The sequence below is a fragment of the Chiloscyllium plagiosum genome, chromosome 10, assembly GCF_004010195.1.
Source record: "Chiloscyllium plagiosum isolate BGI_BamShark_2017 chromosome 10, ASM401019v2, whole genome shotgun sequence".
NCBI lineage: Eukaryota > Metazoa > Chordata > Chondrichthyes > Orectolobiformes > Hemiscylliidae > Chiloscyllium > Chiloscyllium plagiosum.
Window position 1 is genome coordinate 73,105,023 of NC_057719.1, and position 25,206 is coordinate 73,130,228.

Here is a 25,206-nt window from a genome sequence, read left to right on the forward strand (position 1 = left end):
CCTACTGTTCATACGAACAAGAATAGGTCATTCAGTCCCTTCAGCTTTCCTCCATTCAATAAGATCATGGCTGATCTATGGCCTCATTCCATATAACTGTCTTTCCCTATATCCCTCAACAGCTATGCGTAACAAAATTTATCTATCTCAGGTTTAAAATTAACAATCGATTTAGTATCAATTGCCATTTGTGAAAGAGAATTCCAAACATCTACCACTCTTTCAATGTAAGAAGTGCTCCCTAACATTTCTAATGCATGGTCAGGCTTTAATTTTTAGACCACACACCCAGTTCTCGAATCCCTAACCAGCAGGAACAGCTTCATTGTCTACCCTGTCATTTCAGGTTAATATCTGGATGACTTCCCTCTGATCACCCCTTAATCTTTTAAGTAATAGAGAAAACAGGCCTAATTTTATAATCCCTCCTCATAATTTAACATTTGAAGTCAAGGTGTCATTCTTGCAAACACAGTGTACTCCCTCCAAGGCCTATGAATCCTTCCCAAGGTGTGGTGCCCACATCTGCAACAGTATTCCCAGTGGAGAAATTCAAAGATCTTTAAACAACAATTTCCAAACCTACAACCACTTCTATCTTGATAGGCAAGGGTAGCAGATACATGGGAACGTCATCAATCCTGACTTGGAAATATAGCAAAGTTCCTTTACTTTCGCTGAGCCAAAATCTTGGAATTTATTCCCAAAGATATCGTGGTTCAACCTACAGAAAGTGGGCTGCAGCAGTTCAAGGAAACAGCTCACTCACTATCTTCTCAGGAGCCATTTGGATGAGCAATAAATGCTGGCCAGCCAGCGATATCCACGTCCCAAGCGTGAATAAGAAAAAAAACATAAAAGTACTCAAAAAAATTCTAACTACAATGCCTCCACCATAATCTTCAGATTTAGTGTGAGGACCATCAAAGAAACGCTAATGTGCTACTTGAAGTCAGCTTTCAGGAATAACTCCCAAAACTAATGTTGATGAACTGCACACTGTTAAAATAGCCCATAAACATACGTCCCATCTTGGTCCTGTTCCTTAACTCTTTAATGGACAACTCATGCCATTCCAAAGACCACTCTGAAACCGTCCTTGAAGTGTCACAGCACTAACATTATTGCTCTCAATCATTCAGAAAATTAACGTCTTGTACATCAAGCTGCATCACGCATCAAGTCCCAAAGCCTTAATGAAGCAGAACGAACTCTGTTCTTTATTTCTTGGACAACTGTGGGAGACTGATCCTGGGAGTTTCGAAGGTGCGTTCCAGCGATTCGAACGGGACTTCAAGTGAGGGAGCTGGTCAGTTAAAGAGGAAGTAACGTTGTGACTCAACGAAATAAGTTACAAAATTTGGATGATGTTCGACCTCCTTCCCCTTTCTAATATTTGTGGAATAAAGTCGTAGACGTAAAGAAATTTGGAAATCCACACGATATCACATTGTAAACTGATGCTTCCGTCTTCACTCTGAGTCCTGAGAGAGTTGTTATACCCATTGTCAGGTCAGACCTCCTTCTCTCTCCATCTCCTCCTCCAACCGCCATGTTACCCTCCTTTCTGCGCGATGTCTCTCGGGAAGTACAGACCGTGGCGGTGAAGGGACTACAATTCCCGTCGGCCCCCAGCATCCAAGGCGCGGGGGTGACACGCGACATCCGCCGCCTCGATGGACTTCCGGCCATCTCTTCCATCTCGTTGACCGGGTGGAACGCAGCCGGCGGTGGGGCGGGGGAATGATGGGGATAGTAGTCCAGGCGTCGTGCGAGGATGTGGGCGACGATGGTGGAAGGGACTACAACTCCCAGCGGCGCTCGCACAGCCGCACATGCGCAGTGGGAGCGAGGTGGATGTCCGGGGAGGGGGGGGAGCCGTGGCCTGTCGGGCGGAGCTGCTCCCGGAGTCACGAGTGATTTTCCTGTTGGTTTCTCCCTTCACACTTGTGTGTTTTGTTTTCGTTTTGTGTGCCTCTCCGACATTGATTATTATTTCTGTGAAAGTCCAGTTTCCGTTTTGCGATCGAAGCGTTGGTTAATTTTTTTTCGGCGTATTCAATTTAAAAAAAGCATGAGCGATAACGATGACATCGAGGTCGAAAGCGACGTAAGTCTCGCCTGGTCCCTTTTTATTATTGCTATTTTTGTTTTGAAATTTTGCTTGATTTTTTTTCAGTTTCGTTTGTGTTTCGAAAATAATAATAAAACGTTCTTAACGTATTGGGAGCTGTTTCCACCTGATTGTGAAAAAAAAATTCCCCCCATTTCTCTGTAGTTACGGATTTCCCCCCATTCTCTCTTTCTCTCTCTCTTTCTGTCGATTTTTTTTTGTGAAGTGCCAACTCTCCGGCTGTGTGATCATTTTGTGCACTTGTCTGTTTTTCAGGAAGAACAGCCGAGGTTTCAGACAGCGGTACGTAACGGAGGATTAACATAGACCCCGTCTCGTCGCCTTGATTTTTTTTATATATATAAAAACACATTTATTTCTATACTTAAACCTATTTCACCACCCCTTAAGCTTAATTAACTTAGTGTTTTAAAAAAAAAATCAAAATACTCTTAAAAGCCTGTATTATTTCTAAAATAATTATTGGGATGTGGCTTCAAGCTGCTGTCCCTGTGACCTCCCTCTTTTATTAGAATTTTATTGTAATCCTTTTCTTTCTTTCAAGAAACCTAACTTGTATCCTTTTTTGTTTTAAAAAAAAATCAATTCCTCCGCCCATTGCCTGAGTCTGGTCAAATGGCCACTCAAGGCCTTTAGAGCTTGAATGATAGCGTCTAAGATTGAAGACATTACAAAGGCCCCAACAGCCTTTCATGCAAAAAAGCTCACAATATGGCACTTTAACCCTCGCTGTCTTAGAAATACTTTTCCTCCATCTGTTGCCTGTCGATCTTCTATCTTCGTTACACTTCTGGAGATTTTCATTCCACCCCCTTTCCCCCCCAATGTACTGTTTTTAAAAACAATTCATTTTGCCCACAAGCCTCAGCGCGTCCTATTTACATCCATTCCACTCTTGTACTGAAGCCAAACAAACAGATTCGCTCGAAATCGCTGGCATCTCATTTTTATTCCAGTATGTCTTTTTATTAAATCCCTCTCCTTGACCTCGATTCACCCACTCTTCACTTTTCGCGTGAAAGTGTGATCGACCCATCGGAAACCTGCACTAATGGGAGCAGTTAACAAATTCGTCGTGACGCTTTTTCTCTCCCTCCCTTCCTCTTTTGTAGATGTGTAAACGTGTTTGATACAGCGGCTTCGGGGACGACCGGCTGCTGAAAGCAATTCTTATTCGTCGTTTTCGATAAACTTTTTTTCCCCCTCTCTCCACGTATCAAAAACGAAATGTATATAGTTAAGATATTTGTACGAGTTTTTTGGTGATATGCATAACACAAAATGGACTCCAGGAAGTGTGTGTGTGTGTGTAATCTTTGATCAGGTAGAATGATGCATTTAAAGCTAGCTGAGCATTTAGCTCTATAAACATGATCCAAGTTTATGTGTAGTATTAAATATTAAAAATAAATTGACAGAATAAGTTCAAGGTCACGTGAAAAATTATACTTTTTTGTGATGTGTATAATAGTCTATACCACATTCACATAAGTCAGCTGTACTGCCTAATGATGAACAGTCAAGATGCCAAATACTCCACTCTTTGGTGGACTGAAGTCCTAACATTTGGCTGACATTCAGATCCTGAAGCCCATACATTTGTTTGTTTATTGTCCATTACTAGGCACCAAGAATGGTGACACTTAGATCTTTTATTTATGTCTCCTGCGAAGTAAGCACAGAGCAACAATGGCCTTGAAAGTTGTGGAGGGATCTGTGACCTATTTGACTGACCTCCAACATTTAGTGTTGAGGTGAGACTTATTGCATTGACCACAATTAAGTTTTTGTCTTAATTGTAACTAACATTCAATAAAGGAAAAATAGGCAAATGGTTCTTGACCTGTGGAAAATAAATAAGAATGAGATTTATAGATGTTATGAATAATACTGAGAATAGAATGTTTATTAGGGATTGTGTATTCAGAAAATCATTGTTAATCATGCTTATAGGTTTTCCACCTGTGCAGGCTTTGGAGGGAAGCATTGCAGGGGCACCAAATCTTATGTATTTGAGTTGTTGTTGCACCAGTCAGGTTTCATGCTTGCAGTGGACTGTAAATTAATTGCAGTTAAAGCTGCTGCTATCACATTTTTTTGCATTTGAAATTGAGTAACATTGCATTTTTTTCATGCAAATCCTAGGTGTATTTATTGGGTAAATTCCTAACTGTTCATTAAATACCGAGTTGAGTGTGTGGTGCTGGCAAAGCACAGCAGGTCAGGCATCAGCCCACTTTAAATAAAATCTATCAGAAAAATGCAATTAACAAGTTTTCCCAGTTCATGGGAGTTTCGGTTAAAACACAGTTTTGTTTGCAAGTCAGATCATTATCTGTTTTCCAGCAAGAACCTGCATTGAATGTTGCCAAAAAAGATTATTTGGTTTACCAATACTTTGACAATTACACTACTCCTAAGTGGTCAGGCTAATATATGGTTATCTGCTTGCTCACAGCTTTAACTTCCTGTGTAATATGATAGTTTGATAAGAAATTAAACCATGAGAATCTTTTCATAAAAAATTAGCTTAAATGTTTATGCAGTATTTTTGAGGTGTTATTCAGTATTCCAGTATCTCACCTGATAATGTTAAAGCTGACATTACTATTCGCAGATGCGCAAAGCTGCCTCAAAAATTTTTTGTGGAATGTGACTTATGTCCTTTATACTAATTATCCAATTTGGTGAGGCACATTCAGGAGTTTGAAAGAAAGAATATGAAGTCAGAGTCAGTTTTGGTTATCTGCAATCATTTTTCCTATATGGTGTGTAATGCTTTGTGGATTAAGCACAATTCCTGCATTTAAAGTTCTTTCTTATTAGTTACTTGCCATACCACTACAAACCAAACTGAAAGTTAGAATCGCCAAGAAGTAAATTGTAAATGATGTTGCCCCAGGAAAGTATGTTTTTATTGACTTACAGGATATTTCCACTGCTTTTGACTGAGTGCATGTTTTAAAAGTTTGTACCCTTTTCTGTGTCGTGCTTCATCTTGTGAACAGGGTTTTTAGTTAACATTAGTGTAACTTTAATTTGTCATTATTGTTTGTCATTGTCTTTGTTAGAATTGATAAATATCTATTAAATGTTGGGTGTTCTGTTCAAGAAACAACTGATTTGATTGCCATTGGTGTGTGAATCTTATGGTTGCACAATATGTTTGCGTAATTTGTTCTTTTAATTTGCTTTTTCTCTGCAACATAAATGTTTTAAAATATTTATTTTGAAATAGAGAGGCGAAAGGGTTCTTTAAAATGTTTACTGCTGTTATAATATCTGCTCCTGGTTCATAAGAGATCTGATCCCAAGAATTACACTTAGCAAAGCTACTGTCTCATGTTAATATTTAAATATTGATTTCAAGTTTTAAGGGGCGGTTAGATTTTAAACATGCAACGTTCAATGACATTTTGAGTTCACTGCTGTTCATAAAATCTACAGTTAACAAGACAGAAAATGTTAAGAATGTAAATTGTTGGAACTCCAGTGAACAGTCAGGCGACACACTTTTTTCTCTTTTTTATTCCCTCCGTCATTTTTCTTAAATGAAAAATTCAAACCTGAAATCCTAAGTTCATTTACTAAGGAACTTTAACTTTTAAATTTAATATCATTTGAAATCAACTAAATTTTTATTCCCTTAAAAGAAAGCATCCTTAAGTTGGGTGTGATATTGGCTGTTGTATTTAAGTGTATTTTCTTATTACCAGTTAGTTCAGGGTTGTTATTACACACATCTGGAGCATGTGAGAGTTGAACCTAGGCCTCTTGCTTTAGAAGTAGGGATGTTTTCACTGCCACAAGAGCCCTCCACAAGATCCTTTATTTTCACCTTGAAGGCAACAAGGATGGGAATCCCTGGCAGATGTTGCATTTCAAATCTAAACTAGTTAACGTTTAAAACCTGTGTGCCTTGTAAATGCTGAAAACAGATTAAATGATTCATTGGCTATATTAAAATAATTCGTTAATTTTAGCTATTTCGAATTTGGGACTCTAGCTGATGCAGCTGCAGGAGGGTAGGCTAGCACCAGATGCTGGCTGGGTAGAGAGAATTTGAAGACTTTGGTGTTTGTGTACTATTAACGTATGATTCAAAAATGATATTCTTTAACTGGATTGTCCATAGTAACTTGCAATTTCAGCACTATTAAATATCATTAAGATATGACTCATGAACATGTGTTTACCCTTTTATGAAAAGTATTTCAAGCTAACTGATGGTGTCATATTATTTTTTCAGGCAGATAAAAGAGCACACCACAATGCGTTGGAGCGCAAGCGCAGGGATCACATCAAAGACAGCTTTCATAGTTTACGTGACTCCGTACCATCACTCCAGGGTGAAAAGGTTGGTAATAGAGTTAAGTTCCAAAGGTCTTTTTTTTTTAAATGGAATGTTTGTGTTTTGGCATTTAATAAAACCTTTGTTTGAGGAATGTGGGGAAATGCACTTGGGGAATGTTTGAAATATTTATTTTGAAATGATGTGTAATAGATTTGAGGGAAAATTATCCATTTGATTTCCTATGCTGTTCACTTTCTAATTGTGCTCCAATTCTTTAATTATCTTATTAAGAATTGTTTCAATATATTTCAAATACAACATAATGTTCCCACGCTTACATCTGTCACTTAAGTGCTTAAAATAAATATTACTTTTGTAAAATCTTTTGACACTGATATCTGTCTTATGATTGAAATAAATGCAGAACAATAATCTTACTTTCAGGTTGTTAAGACATAGCTGTGTGAGGGGTAGCAAAGTCTATCACATACCTCCTGTGCATTTGTTAATCAGGCTTTGAGTTCACATGTGTTCCATAGTCTGTTCTGGGTGACCTGTTGCAAATTTCCCCATATATACAACAATTATCCACCTCAGCTGTAACCTACGCACATGTCCATGGGTTTTGCTGAAGATTGAAACTTTCCATGCGGAAGATTCCTTCTGCTAAACTTTAGCAAGGCATTTGCTTGGAACTTCTTGTGAACTTAATTTAAATTTCATCCCAGTTGAAGTTGCTTTGTCAAGATTAAACGTAATAAAAATTTCAGTGTTGAAGGAAACAACATTGGGCTGGGTGGAGGAACGCATGAGTCTAATGTCATTTCTTATCCTGAATTTTTAAAAATTACATCATATGAACAAGCTGAATCTCAAACTCTATTCAAGTATTAAAGTGGATTGGGATAAATATGTTAAGTATATTATTGTATTAATTCAGTTTAATTTTCTTACAGTCGGAAGTGAATTTATTTGTTACAGGTCATGCAATTGCTTTCCTACACAGGAATTCATCAGAGGTGTATTTTCAGGTTATTTAGGCACAGGTGCAATATGTGGGTAACAAATGGTGCTTAAGCAATATTCCCAGTATTTCAGTTCAGAAATTTGTGTTTAGCTTTGTGTGCAAACAACAAATGTACAAACCTTGCATGCATGGCATAGAATACATTGCATTTGTTAATGTTTCAAAACTGAGTGAAGAAGGAAACTACTGTTAATGGATAGTGAGTTTTTTGGATCAAAATGGGGAGTAATTTTAGCCACCAAAATATAGGGATGGTTCGTATGTGGTTTAAAGAGCTAAAAATCTGGATCAGCGCTTGAACGCATCAATGTTAGATTTTAACCTACATAGATGATGTATTTGTGATCAAGCTACTCTTATTGGGTCAGTGGTTATCTTTTTAAGAAAGCTGTGGATTATTTTTACAAGGTTTCTGTTGTTGGCCAAAACTTGTGAGGTTTGGGAAACATGCTTTGGGTGAAAATGGCTAGATCCATTGGGTGTATGGCCTTACTGGTTAGGGCAGAATAAGAGTGCTTCCCAATGATCTATTCTGTCATCGCCCACATTGTGCAACAGTCCCACCTGAATTAATATCAAAGTTGATTTCATTAGTAATGAGTTAAGGACCTTCAATTCTTATAGATAACTGAATACTTGCACATTTTCATTTGGCATAAAAATAATATGTTAAATGAGACTGTTGTAAAAAGTTTATAACAGTGCTGGCAGATCAACCATTGTTTATGGCTAGCTGGAATATGAAACAGCATTGTGATTATTCAAGTGCAGATTATGTCTAATTATGAGTAACTCCTGAGCTCCATATCATGAGTCTCTCTCTTGTGGATACATAATTTCAATGTCATTACAATGTTGTAATTAATTTGGGAGAACCATTGTAATTTTGGCATGTCAGAGAAGATTTGGTACCTTGCATAGTATTTTAAAGTGCCTTTTTAAAAATGTTAGCTTTTTTTGATAATCTGTCAGATTATTGAAATATAAAAAATTGTTTAACAATTTGAACTAATTTAGTATTCTGCACTAAAACGGGTTCTAATGATATCAGTGCTTATTGTATTAGAAGTCCTGATTTCAAGGAGTAGAATTAATAGGGATGGAAGTATGGATGAATGGGGCTTAAGTTGTGAAGAGCTAGAAACCTAGCTGAGTGCAGTTTCTCATGTACATTGAAGCCAAAATACTCCAGTCAGGAGGTGTATTCAGAAAACAAGATTTTCTTGTAGATTTGATGGTGACATGATCAGGAAATCTGGCTCAGTTTATCAAGTGAAACTCCACTTTGTGGATCAATAGGAAAAGTCAAGGTAAGAGACTTTGAATAGCTAGTGGCATTAGTAAGATATAATACTCAAAATGGATTCTGTGAATGTTTAGAGATATCTTTTAAACAGCTTGTGTTATTGTGTGATCTTAGTGCTCCAAATCATAATTCCATCCATCTCATTTTATACCATTTGGTCCTTACTGGAAAGGATTTTGATATTTGAAGTTGTATCTAAAATGTTTCAAGCAGCTTTCACTCTGTCTTTTGAAATAGTTGTAGATATTAAGGGATAAAATTTAAGTACTGAGGCCAGCTTATAGAATTTAATTAATACCGTAGATTCAGTTATCCCTTCACAGAATTATCACCCAATTGACCTACATTTGTATCGTACCTTAATGCAGTTATATGAATCAAGGTGTTTTATTGGGATTTATTAGGCCCTGTGTATTTTGAACAGCACTAAGGTGATTTTGTTTTTTGGAGGCACGCTCAAATTGAGTTTCATCAACTGAAGAGAAGGACAGAAGGGAAGGTCTAAAATGGTAGAAGGCAGAAAAGACCAAGTGATGGTTCATGCAACAAAAGCTGAAAGGTATAGTAACAGGACAGGTGACAAATCAAAAGCTGTATAATGTGTAGATGTTGCATAGCAAGCATCCAGGTGCAAAGGGGAGGAATAAAGAATGAAAAATACATCAGCAAAAATAAACCTTCTGGAAGGAGAGGTTATGATCTAAAGTCATTGCACTTGGTCTTGAGTCCAGAAGATTCGAGTGTCAAGTTGAAAAGTGCAGTGCTTCTTGAATTCATGAAAGATCATGTTTGTCAAGTCTGTTTCTATCTGACATGCTTCCCCTGCGGAGTAATTTTAGCATTTTTTAATTCCAATTTCCAGCTTATGCAGAATTTTATTTTTATAGAAAGTTGTCACTTTGCCTGCCTTCCCTCTCTGCTATTGTATAAGTTCAAAATGCTTGAAATTGATTTGGACAAATAAATAAATCATAGCCAATGTTCTGTTATCAGAAGAAGAGTACTAAAGTAAGGAGATTATGCAGAACTTACATAATACACTTAGTAAAACCTCACCTGGAATTTGTCCAATTCTGGTTGCCATACTGTAGGAGGAATTGAATATATGCAGGAGTGTGCAGAAGAGATGTACAAGAATTGTTCCAGGGGTGCCAAACTTTAGTTATGAGGGTAGATTGAGGTTAGGACTGTCCTTGGAGAGGTAAAAACTATGATGAGATCTGGTAGACATTTTCAAGATCATTGGATAGAGTAGATAGGGAGAAGCTGTTCTTGGCTGTCTTTAAAAAAATCGCAAATGAGAGGACACAGATTTAAAATTGTGTGCCAAAGAAAGAAGTGTATGAAAAATCCTTTCTGGAATGCACTGCATGGAATGTGGTAGATTCAATTGAGGCATTCAAGAGGGCATTTGATTATTATTTAAATAGAAATAATATGCAAGGATTTGGGGAAAAGGAAGGAAATTTGCTCTAAGTCATGATGCTCATTTGAAGAGCCTGTATAGCCTGATGGGCTAACTGGCTTCCTTCTGTGATTCTGTGACACTTCTATGATTGATGTATGAAAGTTGGCTGAAAACATTGAAAATCAGTGGTCAGTAAATATACGTACAATTGTAAATTTGTAAGTTGTTTAACACACTTTGTTACATTTGAAGGTGCTTTGTAAATGCAAGTTGATGTAGATGGAAGCAGAATGTTGATGGATTGAGTGAGTGGGCAAAACCATCCCAGCTGGAGTTTAATGCATTGATTAGGCCTGTATTCCCTTAAATGTAGATGATGAAGGGATAATTTAATTTGAGATTATTTTAAGATGATCAGAAGATTTGTAAAGTAGGATGAGAGGAACGGTTTCCTCTTGGAAGTGCAGAACAGTCCATTCGATTGTGTCAGGCAGTTCAGGAAGATGCCAGCAGTAACCTCTTCTTCAAAGGGTGGTGGTAAAACACTTCCACTAAGTATTGGCTGAGTTGAAATTTCTTCCCAACTAAACATTGAGAATGGCAAAGCTATTATTCTCCGTCCTCTCCATAAACTGTTCCTTATCCCTCATTCTGGAAAAATGCATGAAGCTGAATCAGAATATTCACGACCTTGTCATCATGTTTGACCCTGAGCTTAGCTACTGATCAAATATTCATGCTTTTGTTAAGACTGCCTGTTTCCACCTCTTTAGTATTGTACAGTTACTGTTAAAATCTCTCATCTGTGCCTCTGCTACCTATGGCTCTGATTTATTCCAAGGCTATCCTGGTCTCACCTAAAATTTAGGTTACTGCTACGCTGACTGCAACCAAATTCTGTTGCACCCATCACTTCTGTACAGCATTCCCTACTTGCAAAGCGAAGAAGAACACCATTAGAGTCTTCACCAAGAACATATATCCCCACAACTTCATCTGCAGATGCCAAAAAGACAGACAACGCGACGAGGACGTGCCACAACCCACCACACTAATCTCTCTGCCTTACTTAAAAAAAACAGTCTCAGAACTGACAGCCAGACATCTCCGACAACTCTGATTCCTGGCAGACCATAAACCGACAACCACGCTCAAGCAACAACTCACCAGAACAAAAGACCCTATACCCATCATGTGCAAGACAAACGTAAAAGATTCCATGCAAAGACTGCACAAAACACTATTTAGGAAAAAAGGCAACTAGCAATCCACATCCACAAACACCAACTAGTCACTAAACGCCGCAATCAGCTGTCCGTAGTAGCCATACATGCTGATGAAGAGGACCATAAATTTGGCTGGGATAATACAACAATCGCAGGACAAGCTAAACCAAGGACAGTCAGAGAATTTCTAAAGGCATGGCATTCATCCACTGACTCCATCAACAAAACATACACACTGAGACCCAATATACCGGCCATTATAACAATCAATTGGAAGCAGCACCAAATAAATTCCAGAAGACAGTACCGCAGGATTTCACAGGAAGCTTCAAAGCCCTGAAGATGTCACTGAGACAGGGGAAGGAATGTCTGCAAATCAACTTCTCAGCTCGGCAAATATTCCCATGGCAAACCACACCCGAGCTACAAATCTTTATATAAACCTGGAGCACTGCTATATATTGGGTCTTAATTCAACAATTGATTCTGGTCAATTAATATGTTCAAAATTTAACTTAATTTTTAAAATTAAAGTTTAATTTTTGTTCCTATATTGGGGAAAATGGAAGCAAAGCATTAAAAAACAGATCAACAGTGTTCTATTTGAATGTCAGAACACCTTGATTGTCTGAATGAATGGCATCTTTTCCAATATTCTTTTGTTCCTATTTCAGTGTGAAGGGGTTACAAAATATGTTTGAAACTTTGTATTATACAAGTACTTAGTTCAAGTTCAGAAATTAAACTTGGACTTTACAATAATAGAAGCAAAATGCTGGAAATGTAAAATAAGCACAGATTGTGCTAGAGAAATTCAGTCTTGGCAGCATCTATGGAGAAAAAGGCACAACATTTCAGTTCCAATATGACTCCTGTTTAGAACTAGTTTTTACGGTGTTAGCTTATCAGTTAAGATCAAGGAACAAATATTAGCCAAGAAATTGTGAAGAACCACTCTGCTGTTAAGGGATTTTGAGGTTCTAACACAAGGCAGATGGATAGATTTTTCAGTTATAGAACATCCAGTTGTATGGTGGAATAGACTTAAAAGGGTGTTTCCTGTTCCTGTATAACAGATTAAAGAGACAGCAAGGCGTAGGTGTATGACCTGGAACTGAGAGCAAAAATATTAATGGTCGGTTTCATGAAGTAACTTAGAAGAAAGGGAATACCAAAAACATTCCCAGAAAAAGGACACGGTCCATGATTTATCATATTAATCCCATTTCACAAGGAAAGAATTGAGATTTGGTTAAATTGCTATAATTTACTTTGTTTCTAAAAAGTCATTAATCATGCGTGTGTGACAAGGTGGTTCATTGATGAGCACTACTTCGTCATAGCGCCAGGGACCCAGGTTTGCTTCTAGACATGTGTGACTGTGTGGAGTTTGCATATTCTCCCAGTAACTGCGTGGGTTTCCTCCAGGTTTTCCAGTTTCCTCCTCATCCAAAGGTGTGCAGATTAGATAGATTTTTTTGGCCATGCTAAATTGTACTGTAGTCTCCATTGATGTCCATAGGTTCATTAGCTTCGTAAATTTGTGGCTACGGGGCTTAAGTCTGAGTACAACACTGTCAGGGCGGTCGGTGCAGTTTTGATGGGCTGAATGGCCTCTTTCTGCACTGTGTGCATTGTATGATTCTATGATTCTTATCCATCAAAATTTGACAAAGTGTACATTAGCGCATGCAAGTCAAAATATCGATTCAGATAGCTGGATAATTCCTTTGCATTTCTTGAATGTTGTAATGTGCTATGATCAGAAAGAACATCTTGTGTTCTATTGAGAATTCTGTTGAGCAAATTCTCTCACCTCTTAACCAAGTTAAAAATATTAATTGTTTTGTGAGGACATTTTTCACAATTAGTGTGTGTAATGAAGGCAAGCGTGCCAAATGTTGCCTCCATCGCCCTGTCTACCTGCGGCTCCACTTTCAAGGAACTATGCACCTGCACCATTGGGTCTCTGTTCAGTAATACTCCCCAGAGTCCTACCATTAACTGTATAAGTCTTGTCCTGGTTTGCCTGACTAAACCAGTTTGTAAAGGCTAGGTATCACTGTGGAAATGTATTTTTCAGACTGGTTTGAGTAATTACCTGCCTTATTATCCCAGATGGAATACCTAAAGCTGATCCAAAACACACCATAAGATATTTTTGGCAGACAACTTTCTAATGATTCAGTTTTCCTCTCCAGTTATGCAACCAGGAGTGTGAAACTTCGAACCTAGAATCAAATGGGAGTTGGGGCGGGGGTGAGGGGTGATTGCCCTAAACTTTCCCGAAGGTAATATCCTTTTTATGTTATACGGCTACAAAAGCAGTAATGAAACTTCTGTCAGAATTAAAAGTGAGGTGTTTCTTAGAGTCATACAACATGGAAACAGACTGTTCAGTACAACTTGGACATGTTGATCAAACGTTCCGATCTGACCTCGTCCCATTTACTAGTATTTGGCACATATCCATCTCAACCCTTCTTATTCATGTACCCATCCAGATGCCTTTTAAATGTTATAATTGTACTCGCCTACACCACTTCTGGCAGCTCGTTCCACACACTCATCATCCTCTGCATGAAAATGTTACCCCTCTGGTCCTTTTCAAATCTTTCCCCTCTCACCTTAAACCTGTGGCCTCTAGTTTTGGACTCCCTCACCCTAGGAAAAAGACATTAGCTATTCACCCTATCAATGCCAATCATTTTCTAAATGTCTATAAACCCTACAGCCACTGATGCTGCAGGGAAAAAATGCTCCAGCTTCTCTATATAGTTCAAACCCTCCAGTCCTGGCAACATAGTTGTCAATCTTTTCTACACTCTCAAGTTTAACAACAACTTTCTTTGAAGGGAGAGCAAAATTGTATGCGGTATTCTAAAAGTGGCCTCACCAATGTCCTGTACAGCCACAACATGATGTTTCAACTCCTATACTTACTGTTCTGACTAATGAAGGCAAGCGTGCCAAATGTTGCCTCCATCACCCTGTCTACCTGCGGCTCCACTTTCAAGGAACTATGCACCTGCACCATTGGGTCTCTGTTCAGTAATACTCCCCAGAGTCCTACCATTAACTGTATAAGTCTTGTCCTGGTTTGTCTGACCAAACCAGTTTGTAAAGGCCAGGTATCACTGTGGAAATGTATTTTTCAGACTGGTTGTACTTTGAGGATTCATGAAAAATTGAGCTTCGGGAAGTGCTGCATGATTGCTTTATCATAAACATGACTTTTTCATAAACCAACTTTGGTAGCAGAAGCCACTGTTGGTTAATGACAGGTGTAATTCTTTGATTAAAGGTGAAGAGTGTGATGCTGGGAAAGCACAGCCGGTTAGGCAGCATCAGAGGAGTGGGAGAATCCACGTTTCGGGCATAAGGAACGAGGCTTGTGGGCCAAGGGGGCTGAGAGATAAATGGCAGGGGGTGGGGCTGGGGGATAGGTAGATGAAAATGGGAATGAAAGTGAGAGGAAGGTGGAGCAGGTAAGTGGAAAGGAAGATGGACAGGTAGGACCATTCGAGGGTGGTGCCAAGTTGGGAGGTTGTTACTGGGATAAGGTGAAAGGAGGGAGCACTTCAACCACATGGGATCAATGTGGATTTCACCAGTTTCCTCATTTGTCCTCCTCCCACCTTATCCCAGTCCCAACCTCCAACTCGGCATCGCCCTTTTGAGCGGTTCTACCTGTCCGTCTTCCTTCCCACCTTTCTGCTCCACCCTTCTTTCCAACCCACCACTTCCACCCCTTTCTATATTGATCTTTTGCATTCCCAGCTACCTTTCCCCAGCCCCACTCCCTCCCATTTATCTCAGTCCCCTTGGCCCACAAGCCTCATTCCTGATGAGCTTATGCCCAAAACTCCTCCTCGGATGCTGCCTGACCGGCTTTGCTTTTCCAGCACCACACTCTTCAACTCTGATCTCCTGCATCTGCCGTCCTCACTTTCTCCTACTTTTGCTTAAAGACTATCTTGACAACCTGCTTTGACAATTTTTAAATTGTAATAATTGCTTGGTTCTATCATTTTTGTTTTTCCGTAATGATAAGATATGAATCTTAACTGAAATCCACCTATTTCATAGAAGTACAAAGGTTTTACTTGTGAAATATTAGTCTTCATTATAAAAAGTTAGTATATAATGGTTTTTAAAAATAAATTAAGTGCTTGTAGAAATGACTAAAGGTGAAATAGTAATGATTGTGGAAATGTCTTCATGTTCTATTTAGTCAAATTTGATCCTGATTAACTGACTACTATGATGTTTAAAATTCCATTTATTAAATCTAATGTTTCTCAGAACCATAAGAACAACACTGAAGGAAGGCAATACAGTACAACCTCGATTATTCGAACGAGCTGGGTGGGGAGTATTTTGTTCGGATAACTGATCTGATCATAAACAAGCGGTAATTTGAGTGTCGGTTATCTGGCAATACATGCCATAATGCCATTTTACTGATATCTGATCGTAAACAAGTCATTTGAGTGTCGTGTTATCGAACATGCTCAGTTATCCGGCAATGCACGCCATAATGCTGTTCAACTGATAACTGAATGCTGAATTACCGTAATGCCATTTTTATGGGGCATTAAGATCTTGTTCGGATAATCCAAAATTCAGATCATTGATGTTCGGTTTATCGAGGTTGTACTGTATATTGCAGCCAGTCTCAGTAACCCAGACAATTTATTTCAACACTACTGTTATTCAGTCAAGATATGGATGTTTTATAATAACAAGATATTCACATCTACTGTCATATGCATCATTGAGATTCCTGCATGAAAATACTTTCACAGCTGTTTTATAATCAAATAAGAAAACACTAACTTGTATTTTAAGATAATGTTATTCTAGCATGTATCTATAACATCAGATAATTACACATACTAAATGGTAGCACAGTGTCTCAATTAAAATACTTCAGATAGGTTTTTCTCTCTTTTGACCTCCGATCTTTTGAGATAAAAATCTATGTGCCAGCTACTTTTGCAGTACCTTATTTTGTTGTTGTCATGTGAGCCTTATGTCACTAGCTATCAGGCCTGCACCAGGGAACCAAACCCCTTTCCCTTTAAGATTTGGAGATTCCGGTGTTAGACTGGGGTGTACAAAGTTAAAAATCACGCAACACCAGGTTATAATCCAACAGGTTTAATTGGAAGCACACTAGCTTTCAGAGCGCCACTCCTTCGCAATCACCTGATGAAGGAGTGGCGCTCCGAAAGCTAGTGTGCTTCCAATTAAACCTGTTGGACTATAACCTGGTGTTGTGATTTTTAACCTTTCCCTTAACACAGGCCAACTACATTGGCCTGCCACAACTTATCTTTCCCCAATCCAGATTAAGTAGTGGATTGACAGAGAACATGAATAGTTTGTAACAACCCCAATCTGGTTATTCACTGAATAAACTCTCAGTTCATTGATTTCATCTGTTTAAGCTAATTTTGATTAAAAATCTACTCTTGCATGGTACTTTTAAGCAATAAATATTTGGTTGGTAATTGTTCTGTTAACTACACAATGTGTTTTGCTCTTTGATACAATGAAGATTTGAATTTGAAATTAGATGGATTGCAGAACAGTTCAATAACTAACTTGGTCTTTCTTGAAAATTGTTTCACTAGGCATCCCGTGCCCAAATCTTAGATAAAGCCACAGAGTATATTCAGTATATGCGGCGGAAAAACCACACACATCAGCAGGACATTGATGACCTAAAACGACAGAATACTCTGCTTGAGCAGCAAGGTAAGATTCTAATTAAGTTCATTTGTATTTTGATTTGTAGTCTGGAAATTGTTGCAGGTTTGAGCAAACTTTATCTCTAATGAGGGAAGTGTCCCTTATACTTTGGCTCACTGTGAAGGTGCTTTTGCAATGCGTTAACTGCTTTTCCAAAAATGCACAGTACAATTTTAAAATCAATTTTTTTAAAAAAACTAATAATTGTATTAAATTTGTAGTTAGAGCAATCCCTTTCAAAGGATTTTATTAGTCTTTCTTTGTGCTGTTTGAAGGTTCATTTTAAAAAGCTTAGATGATTGACCCTGCATTCAGGATATGTGGGCTATTTGAATAGAATAGTTTGAGAATCTTTGGAAAGGCCAATAATGGGGTGGGGGGTGGGAATCTACTGTAACTATTTCTAAATTTCAAATTTATTGCAGTCTTGGCAGGCTGGCCGAAAATAAATAGACGTGATTGAAAATAAGTGGTTTTAAAACCAGCTCTTTCAAACAAACCTGTACAAGTTATTAAATGAGATTATTCATGTCTTGACAACCGGAAGCAGCAGAGACAAACCACTATAAATGTCGGAGGAAACATCACAGAAGCGCATCACAGGAGGCTCCCAAGCACTGAGGGTATTACCTAGACAGGGGACGAAACGTCTGCAACACAAATTCCCAGCTCAGTGAACAGAACCCCAACAATGAGCGCCCGAGCTACAAATCTTCTCACAAACTTTGAATTATTTTCTGTTTTATAATATCTAAAAGGTTACCTCATTACCTAAATTCATATTTTCTCTTTGATAGACCAAATGTTCACTGATTAATATTGTCAATGAGATGTAGAAGTAGTCAATGTTTAATTATTAAGTATTTAGATGCAAAATTCATGCAGTGACTTTACTTTGTTCAAGTACTGATTTTGGTCTAATGGTAGGGGCGATGGGGAACATAATTCTTAAGCATTGAAATGCAAGATCGGATCTGCTTTGCCCACCACTCTTGGACATATCAATAAGGATGGTTCAAGTTTCAACTGACAATGCCACTCAGTTTCTATGTGATTTGAAATATGACATATCAAGACTGTTGTTGGTGAACCAGGCCTTGTTCTGAGGTATATCAAAGTTCTCAGTACAGTTGGCTGTTAACTTGTGAAGTGTTCTGGTGCTGCCATTGCCAACTGTAGCTCAGTTAGAACATTGTGCCTCATGAGTTAAAAGAGAGCGTTCTATTCTCTAAGAACTTAAAACGTAAAAATCAAAGCTGACACTTCAGTTTCGGACTCCAGGAGTGCTGTACTGTCAGACCAGATGCCTGTCACTTGAAATTCCCAAAGGACCTTCAATTCCATGTGGCACTATTTCGAAGTCGAGTTTCATCTTAAGCAAAGTGGACTGGCTAATATTTATCCCTCTATCAGCATCGCAATGAACAGTTATCTATTAGTCGACACATTTGTGGGAGGTTGCTGTGCACTCATTAGCTGTTGTGTTTCTCTCACTTGAAAAGTACTTGATTGGCTATTAAGTGCTTTGGATGCCCCATAGTTGTGAAAGTTGCTTCCAGAGCATTACAGCACAGTACAGGCCCTTCAGCCCTGTGCGCCACCTTGTAAAGCCAATCCGAAGCCCATCTAACCTACACTATTCCATTCTCGTCCATATGTCTATCCAGTGACCATTTAAATGCCCTTAAAGTTGGTGAGTCTACTACTGTAGCAGGCAGTGCATTCCATGCTCTGACTACTCTGAGGAAACAAACTACCTCTGACATCTGTCCTATATCAATCACCCCTCAACTTAAAGCTATGTCCCCTCGTGCTAGCCATCGCCATCCGAGGAAAAAGGCTCTCACTGTTAACCCTTTTTAACCCACTGATCATCTTATATGTCTCAATTAAGTCACCAAAACCCCTCTAATGACAACAGTCTCAGGTCCCTCAGCCTTTCCTCGTAAGATCTTCCCTCTATACCAGGTAACATCCTGGTAAATCTCCTCTGAACCATTTCCAAAGCTTTTACATCCTCCCTAAAATGCAGCGACCAGAACTGCACACAATACTCCAAGTGCGGCCGCACCAGAGTTTTGTACAGCTGCAACATGACCTCATGCCTCAGAAACTCAATCCTTCTACCAATAAAAGCCAACACACAGTATGCCTTAAAAACCCTATCAACCTGGGTGGCAACTTTCAGGGGTATATGTACATGGACACAGATCTCTCTGCTCATCTACACTATCAAGAATCTTACCATTAGCCCAGTACTGTGCATTCCAGTTGCTCCTTCCAAAGTGAATCACCTCACGTTTTTCCACATTAAACTCCATTTGTCACCTCTCAGCCCAGCTCTGCAGCTTATCTATGTCCTGCCCTCATCGAGGTCATTTATAAAAATGACAAACAGCAGTGGACCTAAAATACGTTCTTGCAGCACACCACCAGGAACTAAACTCCAGTATGAACAATTCCCATTGACCACCACCCTCTATCTTCTTTCAGATATTCAATTTCTGATCCGATTCTGATTGATAAAATTGTTTAAAATATGCTGTATAAATCAGCATAAGCTGAATTGTATATAGCAGCTGTGTCCAATCTTTAGTTGGATTGCAAGTATAGAAATACTTGGGCTGCCTCAATGTTGGCATTTACTCCTTGCATTTTCTTTCAAAGACAAATGATTTCAAACTGAGGTGAAAAAACTTAACCGCTATCCTACACACGAATCTCTGTAGTCCATGGAGTATTTACTGAAATCTGTGCATGTAATTTGCTAGACATTAATTTTATACAATATGATATGGACTTTTCCATTCACACTCTTGACATGTATCCAATTATGTCAGAATTTCACCTGGAAGTAAAATGTTCTCATCAATCAGTGTCTCGGTTTTCATATGAAGATGTACTTCTATTGAGTGCAAAACATTTTGAAGTGAATACATTATAATGCCAGAAAATGATTTGAATTAAATGCTCTGCATGTACTGTTTCTGTCCTGCAATTTGACATCTAAGCATGCTGCTCCTTTGTTTGAGATACAGTTGATGACATCCTTTTTAAGTTATTTTCTTGTCATGTCACAAAGTCCCTTGTTTTGTGTTTTACCCAAACCACTTTTTTTTTGTCTCCTTACAATCCTTTCTCTGAAGCTTTGTAATGGGTTCTATCTTGTTTGTTGAATCCCCCTATTTCCAGTACTATAAGTGGCACAACTACTTTGTGTGCTGTCAGTGTACAACATAACTGCTTAACAAATATTTACCACAAGGTGGTAGTAATAGTACATTGGACATGGTTCATGCACAATCAAGCAACTTAAAATAATTCAGTGTACTATATAATAATTTAGTATACTAAAAGAGAGCTTTGCAGTGATTTACTTGAAGCTTGGTCAAATGTGGAACAATGTGTGACCACTCTCAGCTTATGCTGGAATTGTAGAACTCAAAAGTTAGCTGCTACCAAAGTAGATATGGACTAACACAATAAATCCATGAGCTGAACAATACATAATGTGATGAGATGGAATGAGATGTGAGTGATGTCCAAACTTTTGGGCAAGAGGAAGTGGTTTTAAAGACATTTTAATGGTTTACTTCAGATGCATTGTCAAAAGTAATTATAAGTTGGGTTCTTGTGAACAGAACAATCCTGTGGTACCCAGCACCAATTCACTTGTTTGATCTCAATTATGTAAAGTAGCAAAGCTGTATGATATGCTGAAATACAAGAATTTTAGATTCGTGCAGTGTGGAAGTCAGCAGCAAAGAATTTCACTGTGTGTGTAGTATATAAATCTTTTGCTTTGGTTTTTATCAGTGAACTGCCTTTCTTTTGCAGTACGTGCACTGGAAAAGGCACGGGCGGCTGCCCAGCTCCAGGCCAACTTTTCATCCTCCGACAGCAGTTTATACACCAATCCCAAGGGCAGTGCAGTTTCTGCCTTTGACGGAGGCTCTGACTCAACTTCAGAGTCAGAAACGGAAGAACCCCAGACGAGAAAGAAGCTGCGAATGGAGGCATGCTGAACCCCTTCAGGCAATAAACTGGCTGGCTTTTACTAGGGATTTTTGTGTATAGCTTTACTTTTCAGTGTGTCTTCTGTCAGACCCCTTTGTGCTTTAAGGATTATAACAATTGATGCTGTTAGCAGGACAGCATCTTGGTTCATCGGTAGAAGGACTTCCTGCTCTTCCTCATGAAATTACAACATGGCAGCTGTCAAACTTATTAAGGAACTCCACCTGCTGCAACAGGAACTTTGCAGCAGTTCTTGACTCACTGGCTGTGGCACCCAGTTTGGGCGTGGGGGTCGTCTAGATTTAAAATATTAAAAGACTAAGGAAGCAAGGCACAAGTTATTTGATGCACAATGAATCTGTATGTGTGTCTATTACAAACTGTTGGCCATGTAGAACTAATCTTTAATTTTTTTTTTAGATGTTTTTGCTCTTATTTTATTCATTTCAATTATGAAACAGAAATTCATTGTCACTTGGCATGGAAGAGATATAGACTTCAAAACTGTATACTTCAGGCATGTTTTATTTTTCGTATTTCCTGTGTTTTACAGATTTTTTTTTAGAACCCTCAAATATTCTGTGCCTTGTATTGCTTTTATGTAACCCTATGAAATGATGGAACAGCTTAAGTGCCCTAAAGCTATGCTTAATGGTACTGAAATGTCAAAAGTCAATACATCCAAAATGGGTATGTTAAGTTTAAATGTTTTAGCAGGAACCAAAATAATTGTATTTAAGCCTCAGTCTGCATAATACAATGTACAAAATTAAATTGATTTACATTACAGCTAATTATTGATGTCTGAACAATCAGCTGGCTGCCAAGCACTATTCAGGCTGTGTTGGGGGGGGGTGTACATTTGTCTGTCTCTGCCTTTTCAATTATTGGTCAAAGCTTAAACTAGCTTGTAGCATTATGTAGATTTGTCTCTTGTTATTTGATTCCATTCCATGGAAATTACAGGTATGTTGTACATACTGCCACGAATTGTCTTGCAAGTTGAGGCTGACCTTTACTATGAGACTATAAATAAAAACTATTTTATCCTTGTTATTTGTGATAGTTAATGGTCTTTACTAACGTCAAAGGGAAGAACACATTAGCTTCATTCAACCTACTTGCAACTGAATGAATTTGATATTGCTATCCAGTTGTCCAAAGGGGGAAGAAACTGTTTGAGGTTTATGCTAAATTGAAGTGTGAAGTGCATATCTCTCTCCTCAAGAACAACTGTTATTTTGTCCTGAATAGTTGCATTAATATTAACAATGTAGTTCTTTTATTTCTGTGAAAAGGAATAGGAAGTTAGATTTATGTGTCACATTCTTTGACCTTTGATTGGAAGTACTCCAGCCAATGAAGTATTTTTGAAATGAAATATCTTTCCTGATATCCTAGCAGTGTCTCAGTAGCTGTGTTCATAGTTTGTTTTAAATCTTGTGTCTTTGGCAAATCATTCTGATTTGAAGTTTAAGTAAAGCTTGTTTTAGGAAACTTTTTTTAAAATGCTCCTGTGACAAAATGACTCTAGGAATACAGTATATTTTAAGAAAATACATCTAGACGTGGGGTATTCCACCTAAATCTTGATTGTGTATGGCTGTATTGTAGGTTAATCTTTGGTCTTTGTAACAACTGTTTGGAATATGTCTAACTCAGCTTGGAGCTTTAGTCCATTGCTGTTCATTTGGAATGGAAATTGAAGTATATGCTGAGTTCAGTCCTTGAATCGAATGCCGATTTATTGAAGATTTAACATGTTTGAGAATTGTTTATATTTAATTTCTTGAATTCTGCCCAAACTGATGGCAATTCATGTCACTCTGCTACATTGGTTGTACAAGTTAAAACTAATCTTTTTGTTCCCCAAACTAATTTTTGAGAGAGTGTAAGCTCAGTTATGTAAATATACAAGCATTTGCATTTTGCTCACCAAGAAAGTTCTGGATGGTGAACTTTAAAACTGCTGTGAAATTTCCTGAGGTTAAGGAAGTGTGGAAGAACATTGCTGGCTTTCTCTAGAAGCTCTGCACTTTTTCTGATGTACTGATAAATGTTGTAAAGCTGGCATTCCTCACTCGGAGTTACCTTCTTAAATAAATTACAGAGCAAGAGAACAGTGACTTCTGTGCCAACAAAGAAAATCTGAACAATATTTAACATTTAAAGCAAGGTATTTTTAATAACAGGTTGAGGTTCCATGTGCAATGCATCATGGAATGTTAATGGAAGCTCCAACAGCAGGAATCTGATTAGTTGAGCTTGCACAGAAGAAGCTTGTTTGTAACACCCCTAATGCAGTTGGAATTTTCTAAGTTCAGGCCCCATTCTGGAGCAATTCTATGATTTGCATAACAGCAATTCCATAAACATGAACAATTCCCATAAAAGTAGTCAATATTTTATGATGCAGTGATAAAGAAGTAAAGTATAATTTGCAACTAACTAGCAACGTAGGTAAGCTTTTTAAACTTTCTGTAGAAAGGAATATTGGAAGAGCCTATTTTGTCAACAATGCTAATGTTCACAGTATTTAAATTTAACACTTGCTTATGAAAAAGGTTCTTGCTCTTTCTCCAGAAATGAAAATATAACTAATGGAAAGTCTAGTTCCCAGTTTGTACTCAAAAGCTAATGTGGCTTGCATAGTTCTACCTGCAGGTCCAGTTTCTTTCTTTGCATGAATTATTTGGTGTTAGCCTTTTTATTTTGACTATTGTGTAAATTCTACAGCTCAGAAATAACTCATTTGATGCAACTGGTCAAAACTGATTATCAGTATAATGTATTTCTTTCTGCTTTGTGTGTTTATCTGGCTTTGCCTTAAATGCATCCTTAATGTTCTCAACTACTACTTGAATAAAGTTACGCAAATTCCTACTTCTGGCCAACTAACAACACTGGTTTCGAAGACAACAACTTGACTGGTAAGAAAACTGCTTGTCTACAAGCCCCATACTTGCCGCACATTGCTGTTTGGAAATGAAGCCTGGATGTCCAGTGGTTTACATCTACATCACATGGAAAGACAAGGTGTCCAAGGCATTTGTGATTTTGAGGGCAAGTATGCGAGTCCTGATCAAGGTCTGTATGCTAGGCCTGTTGGAAGATACCCATGACTGAAGGATATTCAATACAGGGAGGTAGCTGGGCTAAGAGAGCGGGGCTCTCAAAATTGCTTTAAAGATCCTGTGAAAGCTCTGTGTCAACTAGGAAACTCTAACTGACCATCTGTGCATTTGCAGTAAGTGCTACCACTTTGGCTTCAGAAGTTTCAAAGTTTAAAAGCCCTGCAACAAGACATCAGCAGTGATCACCCTGCGGCACCAGCAAAGGACAACTTCATGTGTGGTACTTGTGGCAAGTAGAGTCATAGAGATGTACAGCACGGAAACTGGCCATTCGCTCCGACTCGTCCATGCCAACCAGATATCCCAACCCAATCTTGTCCCACTTGCCAGCACCAGGACCATAACCCTCCAAAGCCTTCCTATTCGTATACCCATCCAGATGCCTTTTAAATGTTGCAATTGTATCAGCCTCGACCACATCCTCTGGCAGCTCATTCCATACACGTACCATCCTCTGCGTGAAAATGTTGCCCCTTGGGTCTCTCTTATACCTTGCCCCTCTCACTCCTTAGGGTGGCACGGTGGCTTAGTGGTTAGCACTGCTGCCTCACAGCACCAGGGTCCCAGGTTCGATTCCAGCCTCCGGCAACTGTCTGTGTGGAGTTTGCACATTCTCCCTTTGCGTGGGTTTCCTCTGGGTATCCGGTTTCCTCCCAAGTCCAAAGATGTTCAGGTCAAGTGAATTGGCCATGCTAAATTGCCCATAGCGTTAGGTGCATCAGTCAGAGGAAAATGGGTCTGGGTGGGTTACTCTTCGGACGGTCGGTGTGGACTGGTTGGGCCTAAGGGCCTGTTTCCACACTGTGGGTAATCTAATCTAAACCTATGCCCTCGAGTTCTGTTCTCCATCACCCCAGGGAAAGGACTTTGTCTATTTACCCTACCCATTCCCCTCATGATTTT

At 38.6% G+C, this 25,206-nt stretch overlaps 1 protein-coding gene across 4 annotated transcripts; it reads left to right on the top strand.

The window, feature by feature from the left end:
- The first annotated feature begins 1,875 nt into the window (after positions 1-1,875).
- max (myc associated factor X) lies at positions 1,876-22,225 on the top strand. 4 transcript variants are annotated; one of them, XM_043698072.1, is made up of 5 exons: positions 1,876-2,110; positions 2,390-2,416; positions 6,384-6,503; positions 17,035-17,158; positions 20,990-22,225. In XM_043698072.1, the coding sequence occupies exons 1-5, from the start codon at positions 2,075-2,077 to the stop codon at positions 21,175-21,177; spliced, it is 495 nt and encodes a 164-aa protein (XP_043554007.1). In that variant the 5' UTR covers positions 1,876-2,074; the 3' UTR covers positions 21,178-22,225. The 4 variants fall into 4 exon arrangements, with proteins under 4 accessions (XP_043554007.1, XP_043554009.1, XP_043554008.1 ...); XM_043698073.1 differs by having other exon boundaries at positions 1,881-2,110; positions 6,384-6,491; XM_043698074.1 differs by lacking the exon at positions 2,390-2,416 and having other exon boundaries at positions 1,878-2,110.
- Positions 22,226-25,206: the final 2,981 nt, after the last annotated feature.

Excerpts from the sequence above, each read along its gene's own strand:
- max (XM_043698072.1), top strand. The coding sequence starts at position 2,075 with ATGAGCGATAACGATGACATCGAGGTCGAAAGCGAC. Across the intron at positions 2,417-6,383 it reads AGCCGAGGTTTCAGACAGCG|GCAGATAAAAGAGCACACCA; the intron begins GTACGTAACGGA and ends TTATTTTTTCAG. Across the intron at positions 6,504-17,034 it reads GTGAAAAGGTTGGTAATAGA|GCATCCCGTGCCCAAATCTT; the intron begins GTTAAGTTCCAA and ends TTGTTTCACTAG.